This window comes from Emydura macquarii, unplaced genomic scaffold (genome assembly GCF_026122565.2).
Source record: "Emydura macquarii macquarii isolate MOO-44397 ecotype Brisbane River unplaced genomic scaffold, CSIRO-AGI_Emac_v2 contig_3390, whole genome shotgun sequence".
Taxonomy (NCBI): Eukaryota; Metazoa; Chordata; order Testudines; family Chelidae; genus Emydura; species Emydura macquarii.
In genome coordinates, this window is record NW_027133527.1 from 2,849,026 (window position 1) to 2,864,681 (window position 15,656).

At 53.0% G+C, this 15,656-nt stretch overlaps 2 protein-coding genes across 2 annotated transcripts in view; one reads left to right on the plus strand and one right to left on the minus strand.

Moving 5' to 3' along the window:
- Positions 1-11,023, minus strand: part of FAM83G (family with sequence similarity 83 member G) — a 31,761-nt gene extending 20,738 nt beyond the window's left edge. Inside the window, exon 1 of the mRNA XM_067534360.1 lies at positions 10,541-11,023. Within this exon, the coding sequence (XP_067390461.1) occupies positions 10,541-11,023 (483 nt within the window). The remainder of the gene's footprint in view (positions 1-10,540) is intronic.
- SLC5A10 (solute carrier family 5 member 10) overlaps positions 1-15,656 on the plus strand; it is a 76,714-nt gene that overhangs the window by 42,869 nt on the left and 18,189 nt on the right. The gene's annotated exons all lie outside the window — the stretch shown is intronic.

Genomic DNA, 15,656 nt, shown 5'->3' on the forward strand with positions numbered 1-15,656 from the left:
AAGATTCCCATACCTGAAGGATGTCAGAGAGCAAAACATTGCTTCCTAATTCTACCCTCCAAGAAACGAGGCCTCCCTCCACGTGTTAATTATTCATGTCAGGTCAGGCCTCAGCTCCTGGGTGCATCTTTTTAGAAGGTCAGTTTCACGGCTCCCCCCCTTTGGTTTGTGTGTCTCTTTCGCACTGCAATGAGGTGGGGGAAGGAAAACAGTTAAAAAAAAAAAAAAAGAGGAAACCGTGACCGTAAAAGCACAAACCTTGGCAGGATGACTTGGGGCCAGAGCTACGATCTGCAGTGACTTTACATTTCTTTTTAAAAATGGGCTCGATTGCAAGTCCACGGTGTTGCTTGACAGTAGCTTGCAGTTTGTCATCGTTACAGCACGAGGGATTGTGACTGGCTGCGCTCTTAAATCAGGTGCCGTGACTTAGGAGAGCTTGTTCAGTCTGGCTCCTAGGGAAATACACGCTGTATCGAACCAACCGTCCCTTTTTTAGATCAACCTGCCTTGCCCGTTCCTCCAAGCAGGCTGCCTAACTGCGGTAACGGCAGCGTGGCGGGGCTGGTTGGCTCACGGCTTGCTGCCTGTCCTGTGTGTTTATATGACCCACTGTTCGGGTTAGGATGCCATTCCCGACGTGCAAACAAACACACCTGTGAGCACCCTGGAGCAGATCCAGTGACGGAACTTAATCCCTGTTGGTTGAAACACAGACTGGGAGGATGGGCGTGAAATCCAGCTCAGGGTGAGGTTCCATAACCCAGCCATGACACGAGCTGTCGTTTTGGGGGGCCATAAGGAGCCGTGGCAGGGTGGAGGCAGGGAGGGGAGCTGTAGGTGGCGATACTGTTTGTCTGTTTCGTGTGCACAGCGTTCCTCTGTCAATAGTCATGTGCTATTACACCTGACAAGCCCCTAGACACAGCATCTTCAGCGCTACCCTCCTCCCCCCGCTTATAGCTGAACTTCGTGTTTTCCACGTGCGTGTGGGTGAGGGGAACGTGCGATGGGGGAGAGGGGCGCTGGCCCACCAGCTGTGGGTGGGGGGAATATGCTAACCCCTGGGCTCTGCCTTCCAGCCTGGCCGGGGTGCAGAGCCTCAGAGGAAGAGGAGAAGTAGGGGGCGAGGCCAGATTTCCGGCACTCGGGCCAGGCCCCCAAATTAGCCCAGGGCCACTGTTTGGGGGCCCCTAGAACACCGGCGCCCCAGGCACGACGTGCCTAATTGGAAATCCGGCCCTGGACCCACACCTGTGAGTTGTTAGGTTGGTGGCTCTTTTCTCCGAGGCGCAGAGTTCTTTTGCTGCAGCTCCCTGTCTGTACTTTGCCTCCGGAGCAGCGACGTTACACGGATCTCCTTTCACAAGGTTGTTTTAAACACAAAAGCAGCACTTGGTGTAGCGTGTCGTGGGGCGAGTGGCGCACCTGGCGTGGCCCCTGGGTGCTGGCAAAGCCCTGTAGCTAGGCTGGGGAGAATTCCCTCCGTGTGGGCGTTGCACACGGCGTTCACAAGCCATGGTGCGAGGGGTGTGCGGGTTTGAGGGGTGGGTGTTTGTAGCTGCAAGTCCTGCAGGATCACTGTACTGCGGATCAGCTCCCCCCTCCTCCTCCGCCCCCGGCCTCAGTGATGGTGCTTCAGCCCCTAGACGATTGGGAGGACACAAAAGAGGCTTAAAGTCACACATTTGCCCCTCTCCTCCTGGAGCTGCACGTTGGCCTGGTTCAGAATCTTACCGTATGCCTGGGAGTTTTCACTCTCCAGCAGGGACTGATCTGAGGGTTGAGCGTGGCAGACTAGCAGTGGGTGCTGGGTGGGGTTAGTGACACGCCTGCTCTGCAGGGCGAGGGGAAAGCACAGCCCAGAGGCAGCACAGGGGTCCGTTAAACAGCCCCGCGATGCAGAAAAGTCAAGCAGGAATGCAGCCAGCACTTAGCCATGCACCTCATTAATTTTGAGGCTCTGAAATTTTGGAGCCTGAGTTTCTCCTGAGGCTTTGCACGCTGCGCGGAGAGAGGCCATTCTTTCCCAGCGCCCTCATGCACGGCTCACACGCCAATCATAAGCCAAACAGCTGGTGCTCCACCTACATTCAACTCATCTGTGAAAGTCACACAATTCACGGTCTTGCCCAGCATGCCCAGTAATTCTCCTGCAGTTGCTTTGGGTCAGGATGAAGCACAGAGATGCTGAGGTGTGACTCAGTCGGCTCCTGTGGGTTTGATCTGGTTCCTCATTTGAAGCTTTACTTCTCTTCCTCTTCAATTATTCCGGGGCGGCTCTGGGTTTGGTAACTGCTTGTAGGCGTGAGGATGGTGTTGCCTGGTGTTCCATGGCTTCCCAGTGGTTCCCCCACTCCGAATGAAGTGTGATGTGCCGATGGGAGAGTATTCATTACAGCTAGAAAGTGAGAGTTCTCTGTGACGGGAACATGCTGTCTGTGCAACAAACCCAGACATGTACATTGCTACTAAGAGAATCCCTGGAATGTTTTCTCCATACAGGAGGAGTATAATCTGAATTGTGCTTGGCACATACACGGCACCTTTCATCTCCGGTGCTCACAGCAGCATAATTAATTTAATTAATTTAGCATCACAGCATCTCTGGCAGGAGGGGAGGTTTTATTATCATCGTTGGATGGATTAGGAAACCGAGGCACGGAGCGTTTAAGTGACTTGTCTAAGATTGCGCAGCGCGACCTGATTTCCACATCCCGGCTGGGTTACCCAGCCCGCACTTGCAGGTGGAGTTTGTTACATTTCATAAATGGGATGCTCTGCTGGGGTTGCCGGTGATGACAAGGGATTGGTCCCTTCCCAGCTTCTGTTCCTATGTCTGCTTGAACCCCCCGCTCCGGCCGAGTCATCTGGATTCGTTGTGGGGCTGTTGGGTGTAGGCGCATTTGAAGTGTAAATCAAGGAGGGCATTTGAGCGAGAGGTTTTTCCAAAGAGCTCAGCCTTGGCCTAACTCTTCACGTTCATCCAGCGGCCGACTCCGGTGGGATCAGGCTTGAAAAACTCACCCTTGAAATCTGCCTCCTTCCCCTTGCTCCAGCAGCAGAAGGCTGACTCTCCGCGCCCTGGCAGTGCCTGCATTGACACTCGCTTCCGGCTGCTAGCGCTGCAGCACTTCGGGGCGGTGGGGGCTCCACGGCTTTGCTTGGAGGGGGCTGCCCGTGGCTGCCCTCTGGTGACAAAGGGCATGAATGTGAATGAGAAGACGTGGCAGGGCAGGCCGAGCAAACCTGGCACCACAAACAGTGACTCAGGCCTGCGGATCTGTTGGTGTGCTTGCTGTTTACTCAGCGGCGCAGAGCTCTGCTGCAGCTCTGTGGCTGTACTTTGCCTCCCGAGCAGGGACAGCACACAAATCTTCACACGCCTTCAGGAGCAAGGCGAGTGGGAGCAGCGCTCCCAGGAGCCGTGGAAGCTGGGCATTTCACTCCATTTCCAGGAGCTCCTTCGGGTGTGTTCGTGTGTACGCCCAATCCTCACTACCCTGTTGGCTACCGTGAGCCACGGGGAGAAGGGAAATGTAATGCTGGGTCTCTGACTGCAGGCGTCAAAAAGAGACATTTTCCAAAGAGTCCAAAGATTTTCTCTCTCTCTCATTGGTGATTAAATGTCACCCAGGCACCGCTGGATTGTGTCCATTAACGTGGGTTTGGCTAAAGCACGTCATCCAGAAAGGGCATCCAGTCTTGAGTGGACAAGTTCTGTTTCTGCCACTGTCTGCTGTGGAACCTCGGGCAAGTTATGGCCCCGCCCCATGCCTCAGTTTCCCCTTGCGCTCTCTTGTCTATTTCGACTGTAAGCTCTTCAGACAGGGATTGGCTCTTACTTTGAATCTGCGCAGTGCCTAGCACGGGAGGTGACCTCACAGTCTGTTTCGGTCTCTCGATACTACTCATCCATGAGGACAACGATAGCGATTGGGCATCGGCTGGGGATGGGCTGCTGCGTGGCCTAATAACAACCCATTTCCACCCCCCGTTTCTGTGATTGTTCAAAAGCACAGGGTCAAAGCTGCTCCCAGTTCCACCCAGGCAGCCTGCTGAAATCAGCATGAGGAGGGCAAAAATTGAGCAGCAGGATTTAATCTGCAAAGAATGAAGTCCTGTGCGCTATAGGAAGCATGTGCTGATTACAGACCTTCACGACAAGGGGGAATGCCTGCACGGAGCACCGGCTACCCCAGCTCTGGAGAAAAAAGACTTTAGCTCTCCCCTTGTAACTTGTATCATCATTTGTTCCCCTGCGAAGGGTCTGGTCAGCGTTGCCATTCTGACTTTGGAGCGTTTTCCGGTGTAAAAGCACTATGCTGGGTACAAGGCAGTGGGGGAATCGGACCCTTTGCATGCAGCGACTTTTTCCTCCTTTGCCAGTGTGTAATCAAGACAATTTCCCCCGCAGAAATATTTTCAGCTCGGTAAAAAACCTCCCTAGCATAGGACAGCCCTAGATCTAAGCCCTGTCCGTCTCTACTCCATAGCAGATTCCAAACGGATCCGTCGGCTTCCCTCAATCACAGCTAGTTGGCGAGGTATTTAGAACCTGCTGCTGGGCCGCATTTTTGGATGGAGAAGGTGTTGAGAAACAAGAGGGTGTTTATATAGGTCTTCAACTCACAGCCAGCCTAATGGACCCTGCTGTGTGACATACAACACCCACGCGCCTCCAGGAAGCACAAGTGAGGTTGGAATCATTTCAGGCTGCTTGGATCAACGGGTGAACTGCAGGATCATTTTTATAGGGGAAACTGGAGTTCTTATTAACCTACTTTCTGCATTATTAGAGGACAACATTTGGGTTTACTGCCTGTTTGTTTAATGAGCATCTGTGATCAGACTGCAGGAAGCACACACTTAGAGAAATAATGTGTTGGGAAAGCTCTAAGTGGGATGACTAATATTCATCATCCCTGGCCCCTCTGCAGCACCTTTCATTGGTGTCTCCCCAAATGTTCCGCAAACAGTAGTCAGTTGAACCTCACAACTTCCTCGGCAGGTTGATAAGGTTGATTATACTAGCAATGAACCAGACCTGGAATCTCTAATGCAAACTCTGAGGGCAGATTAAAAAAAACCCACTTCCTATGGTTTTGTTCCAGGCCAATATTTTCAATATGTTCCTATTTCAACTCTGCCGGGGCCAAAGTCGTGTGAAAACAGCTGATCGCTTGAGAATTCGCCCATTCCAGATGGGAGCACTCCTGAGCGGAGGAGGTTTTCAGCTGATTGGGTTCAGAAGCTCATGAGAACAGTCAGTGAGATTTCAGTGCCGTGGAATCAAAAGCTTTAGCCCTGGCATGTGCTTGAGCCTGATTCCTGCCCTAAACCTCATCTGAATATTGCGTCTTTGTCTCATGTCTATCTTATCCCCATTGTACAGATGGGTAAGACTGAGGCACAACGAGGTCATTCACCAAGTCATTGGAAAAGCTGGGAATAGAATCAGGGGTTCTGCATTCCATCCTTTGCTTTATTCACTAGGGGATACTCCCTTTTAGAGACAGGAGTCCTGCCTTCCCACCCTCTGCTCTAACCACTTGCTCTCCTGTTTACCATTCCACAAAGTACATTTAGTCCCTAAACCCAGCAAAATGTTTAGCCTTGTAGACCCGATCCTGCAAACACCCACATGAGTGCTTAGCTTTATGCAGTTGTAGAATTTAGTCCTGACTCCCTTCCCTTCCCATAACCACTAGGCAACACTGCCCTGCCTGCACTTAGCACCCAGTTTGCAAGCTGCTGGTGAGATTGCATCTCCCTCTTCAAACTGAATCAGCACAGCCAGATGCACTGAGGCCTGATCAAGCTCTGTGAAGCTGTAGTCAAAATAGCTGGAGTTTATCATGAGAGAGAGAGTTGCTTCCTGCCCACACGAGAGGAGATTTTGCTAAACAATAAAAACCCAGTGGAAGGGGCGTATATCCTCCAGGCTGCACATAGAGCATGCAAACTAAACTGATCACTGCGCTGGACCAGTCAGTAAGGATGTCAGAGGAACTTTGCTCTTATGTACACAACTAGCAACCAGAGCGTTTTTGCTTTCTTCTTGGGATTATTATTATTATTGGGGTTTTTTTTAAGTTCTGAATGGGCCAAACATGCTCAGTCACTAAACTGCTGCTGGGATCAAGGTTCAGTGCTGAGTCTGCATTGAGGAAGCCAGGGAAAGAAACGCACTCGTGCTTCCCAGCCAGATGCAGGGCAGTGCCTGCCCAGAACATGAAGTAACAAGCTGTTGGCAGGAGACAGTCACGTTGCATGTAATAGGAAATTCCAGATGATGTAGGTAAAATGCCTTGTAGCACTTTTTCATCATTGGATGACCTGGGAAAAAAAACCTCCTAAAGTGAGAAAGCAGCAGCTGTGGGTATAACGGAGAGACGGTCTGGCCTGGCTAACTTTGCAAAGATAGCAACTAAAAGCCTGATGGAGCTACACCCCTTTACACCAGGTCAGGATCTGGCTCATACTTTCTCGAGTGGCATAAACAGGAGAATGACCAGAGATATCCGGCTATTCGTAGACGCCTAATAATCCTCGTTCCTTTTATAGCCCCTTCCGCCCCAGGATCAAAAAGCACGTCACAGAGGGTAATGAACAGAGCCTCACAACGGCCCCGGCGTGGGAGATTATCCTCATCAGCCCTGTTTTCCAGATGGGGAAACTGAGGCACAATGGTGAAGTGACTTGCCCAAGGCCACACCGAGAGCCTGTGGCGGTGCAGGGAACAGAACCCCAATCTCCTGAGCCCTAGCGCTCTGCTTGAGCTACTGGATCATGCTTCCCGTCTCTCCCACTCGCCAGCCTTCTCTGAGCAGACTTTGTCCCCCTGATAAAGCAATCAGAAAGGCGCTGAATTGGGGATGCAGTTGCAAAGGGATCCCCCTCCTCCCCGCTATGCGTGCATCTCTCCTCTGTATGTAGCAGGGTTTTCTGCAGCTGCGAGGTCAGCATCCAGCTGCTCCTGGTGCAGCTGGCACATCCTCAGCTGCTTTCTTTCCCCGCTCTGGGAGCCCGGCAAGTGGTGGACGTGGCTGGGCGTCCGCGCGTGCTTGGTTGGTCCTGGCATCCGCAGGTGCCGACTGGGAAGCGGCTGGACAGCAGTGACCCCAGTGATCATGACATCAGCAAAACACGGTGGCAGCATCCCAACCAGCCTGGCCGCTTTCAGGAGCCAGGTGATGGGGTCTGGGCCAGGGCAGGGACAGGAATCCAGCCGCCGTCTGAGTCAGACGCTCAGGGACGGCGTGGGCATGCACTAGCCATCCGCCTGGTGAGATGAGTCAGGGGGGAAGCGCTGAGACTGCGGAGTCAGCAGGGAGTGTCTGAACCAGGGTCAGGGACGATAAGCCAGGCCCCAAAACAGGCCATTCTCACGAATGGTAAGGGAATGCTTTGCCCAGCCTACCGCCTCCATGCCAGCATCTCGGTGCTTTACAAACAGAGGAGAGGCTGGTGCCAGGATCCCCATGTAATATTCGCCTGCGTCTTTCTTCCCGTATTGCATCTCCTCCTGCTAGGCTGCCCTCTGCCACGCGGCGATCGAGCAGGTGGAGAGCCAGTGTCACCGAGTCGGGGCCAGGGACTGCTGTCGACTGGCCATGCCCCGTCAGCGAGGCAGCACCGCTGGCTCGAAGCCTGCCTGGCTGCACGCTTGGCGCCTCCTCGGGCGATCGCGCCCCGTGGCTGAGCCGTCAACCCATCCGCGTGGCCCCAGCACCCTGCGGAACGCTGGACCACGCTCCGCGAGCCGGAGTGCAGCTGTGCGCTCGGCGGGGGTCCCCATTCCCTCGCCCCGCAGCAGCAACTCCCGGGATGTTGGCTGCAGTAGACGCTTGAGGGACTTGGTCGCCTGGTGTGGTCCGGCCTTGCATCGTGGGAACAGGACGCTGCCTTGGCTTTCAACACCGCGGTGGTCGGTTAAGAGCCAGGCCGTGAAGCTTTATAACAGGTGCAAACAAACGTGTCTCTCTTAGGTCGGTCTCCCGGAGCGCCAGCTCTTTCCGACAGAGCCGAACATCCAAGGAGGGACAGGAAACGTTCTCCTTTCATTTTCGGGTTCCCTCAACCAGCCCTTCCTTGTTCAGCTAGACGCCCCCAGCTCAGCTGTGACGACAGCTGGGGCAGCTGAAAGGGGAGAGAAAGGCTCCTTCTTCCTTAGTCTGTGGAAGGATTAAGCCCACCGGGAAGCCCACTCCAATGCTTGTCCTGCCTTCAGCGAGCGGTGGGCGAGCCGGTTTAGAGATGGCTCCCCTCTAAACTGGTTCCAGATGCAGTTTGGCTGGCGGCATGGACTGATCACGGCATGTCGGAGAGACCGAAGCCCCGGCTGCAGCCGGCGGCAGCCCGCGTTCAGAACTGGTCCAAACGTGTTCTCAGAGCACGCTCTCCGCCAGCTACAGGGCCCGCAGGAAACCGCCCTCTCCAAATACACAGCCCTCTGGCGACAAGGTCCTTGAAGAGAGACTTGCTGTGATTTATAATTAGATGACGATGGGCTGTTATTCCTGTTGGGATCCAAGCGCATCAAAGACACTCCCTGAGTTGCTTTCCTGACTGTGAAACGCAAGCTGGGGAGCAGGCAAATGCTCAGGACCAGGTCATGTCAGGATGCAAAGATGTGACTTCTGCAGGGTCAGTGCGGCACGCGTGGGCGCCGTGTGTGCGTCTCAGGTGGAAGAACTTCCATGTTGGAGGAAAGGGCCCAGGGGCTGCCCTCCTCTTTCACCCCAGCTGCAAGGGGAGGGAGGGAGGAGTCATTACCCCCATGGTACTGGTTGGGGGCACTGAGGCAGGGGCAGGTCAAGGCCCATGTCTGTCAAAGTAGTCCCTGATTTCGGTGCTCCACTGGAGACACCTGGGGCCCACTTCTCCGAGGGGCTGAGCGCCCACCGTTCCCATTGGAGTGGTGGATGCGGCGCAGCCGTGCAAGTCAATTACCCCGAGCTGAGTCGCCCAGAATTGAGGCCCGGAAAGTCCGAGGTCACTTTGGAAAATGGCCTGAGAATCAGCCTGGAGTCACGCAGCCAGGCAGGGCAGAGCCAGGTGCAGCCGACTGCAGCTTTGAGCCTGAATCTCAGCACGCCCGGGCCAAGGCTCAGCTCCTTCTCAGTCCTCCCAGCGTTAATTCGGAGGGGCGTTCCACAGGCTGATCACAGGAGGCCCTCAGCACACATCCCTCATTTCCTTAAACATACCTGTTCTACCTGCTTCCCTCACCTCCCCCATCCCGATCACCCTCTGGGTGAAGACGTTTCCCAAACCAGTCCTCACTTTATCAGTGGCCATCTCTGGATCACGACTTCGCCATTCGTGGCTCCCCACCCAACCCACTGGTCTTTCCCAAGGTCTTTCTCAAGGTCCTGATCCGACCATTATTAAATGCTAAGATGCAGCAAAGCTGCTTGGTCTCATTTTTGCAACGGCCGGACGTAATCAGCTACAGCCGTGGCGCTTGACCTTTCCAGACGACTGTACCCCTTGCAGGAGTTTGATTTGTCTTCTGTACTCCCCAAGGTTCACCTCACTTAAAAACGACTTGCTGACAAAATCAGACAGAAAAATACCAAAGTGTCACACCCCCTGTGACTGAACAATTGCTTACTCTCGCATTTTTAACCATCGAATTAGAAAATAAATCAATAGGAATGTAAATGTTGTGCTTAGGTTTCAGTGGATGGTTTATAGAGCAGTATAAATAAGTCAGTGTCTGTCTGAAATTTTAGTTTGTGCTGACTTGGCTAGTGCTTTTTATGGAGCCTGCTGTAAAACTAGGCAACTATCTAGATGAGTTGATGTACCCTTTGGAAGACGTTTGCGTACCCCTGGCTGAGAACCACTGAGCTCCAGGACCTTTTCCTGGGGGCCTGTCTTACTGAATGTCTACCACAGAAGTTGGGCGGGTTTTGTTTTTGATCAAACGTTCCTGGACCGTGCAAGCCGCTGATCAATTTTGCATCGTTTGTTAACCAGGATGAAACTGACTAGGACTAACGTGAAGACCTGGGGCCAAATTCATCCCTAATGTAAGCTGGGGCGATGCCAGCAGCCTTCACTTGTTCACCAGGGCTGGAATTTGGCCCCTTGCGCTCTGCGGTGCCACGTGCAGTTACCCGGCACCCTGGAGATAATAATCATCAGAGGAAAGCTGACACCTGGGGCTTGGAGAGAGGAAGCGGCTCAGACAGTTTGTGTTTCTTTAGCCCCACAACCACTGTGTTGCCAAGGCCCAGTCCAGCTCCCAGGGAAGTCAGTGGAAAGAGTCCCATTGTTTCCCGTGGAAGCTGGATCAGGTGTCTAGCTCCTTGCCTCAGCTGCGGCAGGATCTGAGCCATAAACACGGGTGTGAAGCTTAATGAGGAAGAGCAGATGATACATTGGGCCAGCCCGTGCAGTCATCACTGAGCCAGCCCTCCCCTGGAGGGCAGTGGGGGTGGTGGTTGCCTGGCTGAGCAGGACTTTGGGATCTAGCCCCCCTTGGGATAGCTGAGTGAACTCCTGCCCTAACGATCAGCGCGCACCTCACCTTCTGAGCCTGGGCAATCATCTTCCTCACCACCTCTTTGATGTGCGCCTGCCCGTCGATAGGCGGCTGCATATACACCGTGGCCCTGGTGACCCCACGGTAGGCGACGGTCTCGGGCCAGCCCAAGTCCAGCTGCGGGATGGAGCGGTCGGATCTCTGGGGCCAGTACTCCAAGGAGGGCGCCAACTCTCCCTCGCCCCCTGGGCTGTCGCCGTCGCTGTCCCCACCCCCGCGCCGTGGGATATACTCAGAACCTGGGTCGTACGTTTCCAGCGACTCCGTGATCCTTTTCAGCTCCAGCTCGGAGAGAAAGTCCCGGATGTTCTCTTTCTTGAGGACTGCATAGAAGGCCTCCAGCCCATCAGAGACCAGCGCTTCCAAGGCCAGTCTCTGCTCCTCGCTGTAGAAGAACTCTGGCTTGGACTCGCTGGATCTCCAGTTGATGTGGCTGTCATCCAGACACTGCACCTGGGATAAAGCCATGGCCCCTGGCAAACAGAGTCAGAGACAGAAGGGAACCTTCAACGCCAGTGAATGTCAGAGCCTGACAATAAATAAGGAGTTAATTATTTGCCAGTTTTAAAATGACTTTGCTTTTTTTCTCTTTCCTGAGTTAGACACAGCAAAGGGCCCCTCTCTCCCGTCTCTGGCTGGCTTGGCTTCTCCACAAAGCCCTTACACACTTTGCCTCAAGCCTCTTGTCTCTCTGGCTATTTCCACGCAGGAGACGCTGACTTGGTTTCTCGTTTACTCATGGGCTCTGCCCAGCCAAGTGGGAGACAAAACCAGAGAAAAGCTGATTCTTCCTCAGACTCCCAGGTCTCCAGGTCTGTAAGCCAGGTGATAGGTGACTCTCTGTCACGCACAGGGGCTTTCCTCGTGGCAGAATCCCTTCGAATCTTCTACCACCAGATCCACTTCCTTCTCGCCGTCTGCCGCTTCCCACAAGGAGATAATAGAATAAAATGAAATAAAATAAAATATAAAGGAAAATAACAATTTAAAAAAATCCAGAAAATCGGATAGGCAGCAGCCGTGTGGGTTTCTCAGCCCGATCCTTCCTCTCTTGATCTGTAGTTCTCAAATGGGATCTGCCGATCAGTGTCACCGTAGCGAAATCCTGCCTGTTGCTGCCTGATCAGTTTCTCCAGGGTTCCTGGGGCTGGTAGCTGGATTCGTGCAGGGCGCTCGCCGGTAAGCAGGGTGGAAATGGGCAGGTAATAGCAAGAAGGGAAAAGAAGAGGAGGAAAAAAAAAAAAAGTGATTCATAGCTCCGCCCTGCCCCACCTGCAATCACATGCTGCTGTCTTCAAACATTCCCAGTATCTGCCTAGGCCATTAACTCCTTCAGCAGTGTGCAGTGCAGACATGCCGGCATAGCGTGGAAAGGAGGAGGAATACAGGAATCTTCTGTTCTTCTGATCTGTCAGTGCTGCACAGCGCCAGCTCCCATTGCTTCCCGGATCTCTCAAGGCCACGGAGAGGGGCTGTGTCCAGGGCTTATCACGCTCCTCCTGGTTCATATACTGCAAGCTCGCTGGGTGTGTTAGTGCAGTGCCCAGCTGCGGACACAGAGATCCCCTTCGGCTGCTGGAGCACTGCCCGGCCCGACTGGCTGAGCCTCTTGAAAGTTGTCGTTCAAAATGGTTATTTGAAAGGCAAATTGGGGTTTTGGGGACCTGATGGTTCTGAATTTCCATTAAACCAGAATGAAGCCCCCAAACCCGAAGTGTTTTCAGTGTTTGGCAAAAGCTTTTTGCCTTTAATTTAAAAAAAAAAAAAAAAAGAAGAAAAGTAAAAATTTGTGTGGAGACCGTCCCACCCGATTTTCTAATCTGCTCTAGTTGTTAACCCCTGCTGTACCAAGTACTACCAATCCTGACAGCAGCCTTGGAAGCAGGGTTTACAGTGCTAACAGGATGAGTCCTTACCAGTTGAGCTAACAGAGTACCTCCAATAGCTAGCAGTTATAGTAGACTTTTATCTTCTTAAGTGGACCAGCCTCTAAGCGGGGTGGGGGGGGGGAGGGGGACACAAGTTCATGTGCTTCCTAGAACTTGCTGCAGCAGAGCAAATTAAACGAACAACTGCAAGAAAGAAAGAGAAATATGCAGGCTTTGTTAATAGAAATGACAAGCCAAAAGCTTCTAACCCGCCAATCCCTTTGAAACCGTCCGCTCGGAACTCAGCTAATGCGAAGGGTTTTCAAGAATCAGGGTCAAGTTCTCACAGTCGTGTAAATCCAGAGTTACTCCCCATGGGCCACTTACGCTGACGTGATTAACTCCCCAGGAGTCGATGGAATCTGGATTCTCAGTGGTGTCCATCATTTTGCTCACTGTTTTAGGATAAAGCACCTTCTCCATCAATGAATCCAGAGCTGCAAAGATTCTAGTTTCAAAAGTGAGGCTCACATTGTGTCACGCTGTGGGGCCTGTCCATGTCTGGCACCCGTTTGGTGTGTGACGAGGGACCGATGCTTTTAAAAGTACCAACAGTGGCAATTGCCTGTTGCTGGAGAAAAGACATTTCTGATAAACCCACAGCTCCAAACTGGCCCAGCACACTAGCACCTTCCGCTCTGTGCGAGGCTGGCAAGTCAGAAACCAACAGCTCTGTCACCTGCTGGTGGTGATGATGCTTTGAGGAGTTCTGGTGTCACATCGGATTGATGGAGCCCCTTTGAAATAATTCCCCCATGTAAAGTGCTTCCCAATCAATTCTCTTGGTGGTTCAGTAAGACTTTGTGTTTAAACTTGTCCCTCAGGCAGAAGATTTGGAAGTCCTGGACCTAGTTCACTCTCTGTAAAGTGGGGAGGGGATTATTTCCCCACTCAGTCTGTCTTTGCTAGTTAGACTGTAGGCGTTTTGGAGCAGGGCTTTCTCTCACAGTATGTATGTGCAGCACTTGGCACAGCGAGACTCTGATCTCGGACGGGGCCTCTAGATGCTGCCTTAACACAAATGAATACGTGGCTGTTACAAAACCACCTTAAGACAATACGGTAGCTGGAGTTATCATTATAGGGCCACTGCTGTTTCCCTTGCAACCCCAGCTCAGTAAGGCACCATGAGCTCTTTGAGGCAGGGACTGTCTCTTTTTTTACGTGTATGAGCAGCACAAAGGACTTCAGTGGGCTTGTACATGTGGGTTACGATAGGCACGTGCTTAAATGTCTCACTGAATCAGGGCCCTAAATGTCTTGGGATGGGTGGAACCCAAAGCTGCTGTGATTGGGTGCACCTCCACCCATTGGAGTGCATTGACACTTGACGCACGTGAATCAGCTCTGAAACGCGTGTGTGTGTGAGTTAAAACATTGACACTAATGCATGTGGGAAAGCTCACCAGGTAGATGATGCCATGCTTTTTATTGGACCAACGCTTACGGGGCAGAGGGGGTCTTCAGGACATAAAACCTACAAAGGGATCACACGGTCTTGGGGAAGGATCTATTTGAACTAATTATCCACCGGTGAAGACGTGCACACTCCAGTGGTCTGCTCTGCAGCTTGGAAAGCAACTCCGTTGAAATCCCTGAGCGTCTGGCCCTTAGCTTGAAGCTTAAATGTACTGTACTCTATGGCGTTAGTTAACCGAGGATGCATCTGATGGTGTTATTCTTAATTATTTGGATTTCCGTAGTGTGTAGGAGCCCCAGCCGTGGACCAGGACTCCGCGGTGCTAGGCGCTGTACAGGCACAGAACAAGACAGGCCTGCCCCAAAGCGCTTACAATCTTAGACAAGAGACGACAGGCGGACATAGGCAGACGGATGGGGGAGTACAAGGAATCCAAGGGTCCATACCGGGCAGCATGGTAGATAGTGGTCTAAGCCCACCAGCAGCCGTGCATGTTTTTGGGAGGCCTCATGGCCGAGGAGGGATGTGCAGGAGGATAATGAGGTGGCTTTGGGGGTGTTCCCGAGGTGCTCCTCCCAGGTGGGAGGGGCCGCATGGGAGAAAGCACAGAGGGGATGGTTTGACAATGTAACTATGGAGCCCAGTTCGACGTCTGGGGGTTCAGATCACCCCTTTGAGGTCTAACCCGTTGACTGCGCACCGAAACACCCATCTGCCCTCCCAGTGCAGAACAGGGTACCTTCCTCTAGGTGCCCGGGGGTGAGAATGGTACCGTCCAGGCTTTTGTGTCCGCGGTGGAGGATCGGGGTGTGAAGTCAGTGGAGCGACGCCACTTTACATCGGCAGAGGGTCTGGCCCTGCGTTTGCTTTTCAGTCACTGCCTGGCCCTGAGTGGGACGCAGCCTGCCCCCGCTTTCTAATAGCCTCCTGGTCTGGCTTCCCAGCTAGTCCACCGGCCGGGGCTGTGGTTTGTTTGGAGTCGTCTTGCGTTCGAGCGTGTCTGTCGGCGGCATGGGGGTGTTTCTGCCATAAACCAATTACTTGGAACGATTTATGTGCTTAGCCGCCTGCTTGATAGGGATGAGTTACACCAGTGCCTAGAGCCTGGGCGGGCACCCACGTGGCTGGTGTGTCCCAGCTGAGTGCTGTCACTGGGCGTCTTCCACCCATTTCCGTTGCGCTGCTGCCTTTAGCGATGGCTGGGTTCGCGGACTCCGCGCCGCCTGGGTTCGGGAAGGGATGTTGTCCGTCTGTGCCGTTCATCTGCAACTCAGGATTTTTGTCATCATTTGCTATGATTTATTCTGCCTCCTACGGATCGATGGTCCCGTACCAAATCCAGGAGCAGCGTGTAGCTGGGAGGAAGACGATGCCTCTTGGGTCCAGAAAAACCAGAGGCAGGTAGGAGTAAAGGGGTGATGCTAATTAGAGGACAGGCGACTTGGTTTATTCATTAATTATTCATCTGAAACATAACTGGATAATCGCAAAGCATCAATACACCAGGGGTCTGTCCCTAGCTCCGCCACTGACGCGCTGTGTGACTAGGGCCCAGTCACTTCTCCTCCCTGCACCTGAGACTCCCTGTCTGTAAAATCACAGGCTGTCGTCAGGCGTTGTTAACTCCTGTTTGCGATTCACCTTGGTGGGAGGTGTTGCAGGCGGGCAGAGCATTTATTGTTGCTTCATTACTAGATCTGGACTAAATTTCAAAGCCCTTCACGACCATTAATTCAAGCAGCCTTCTACAGAT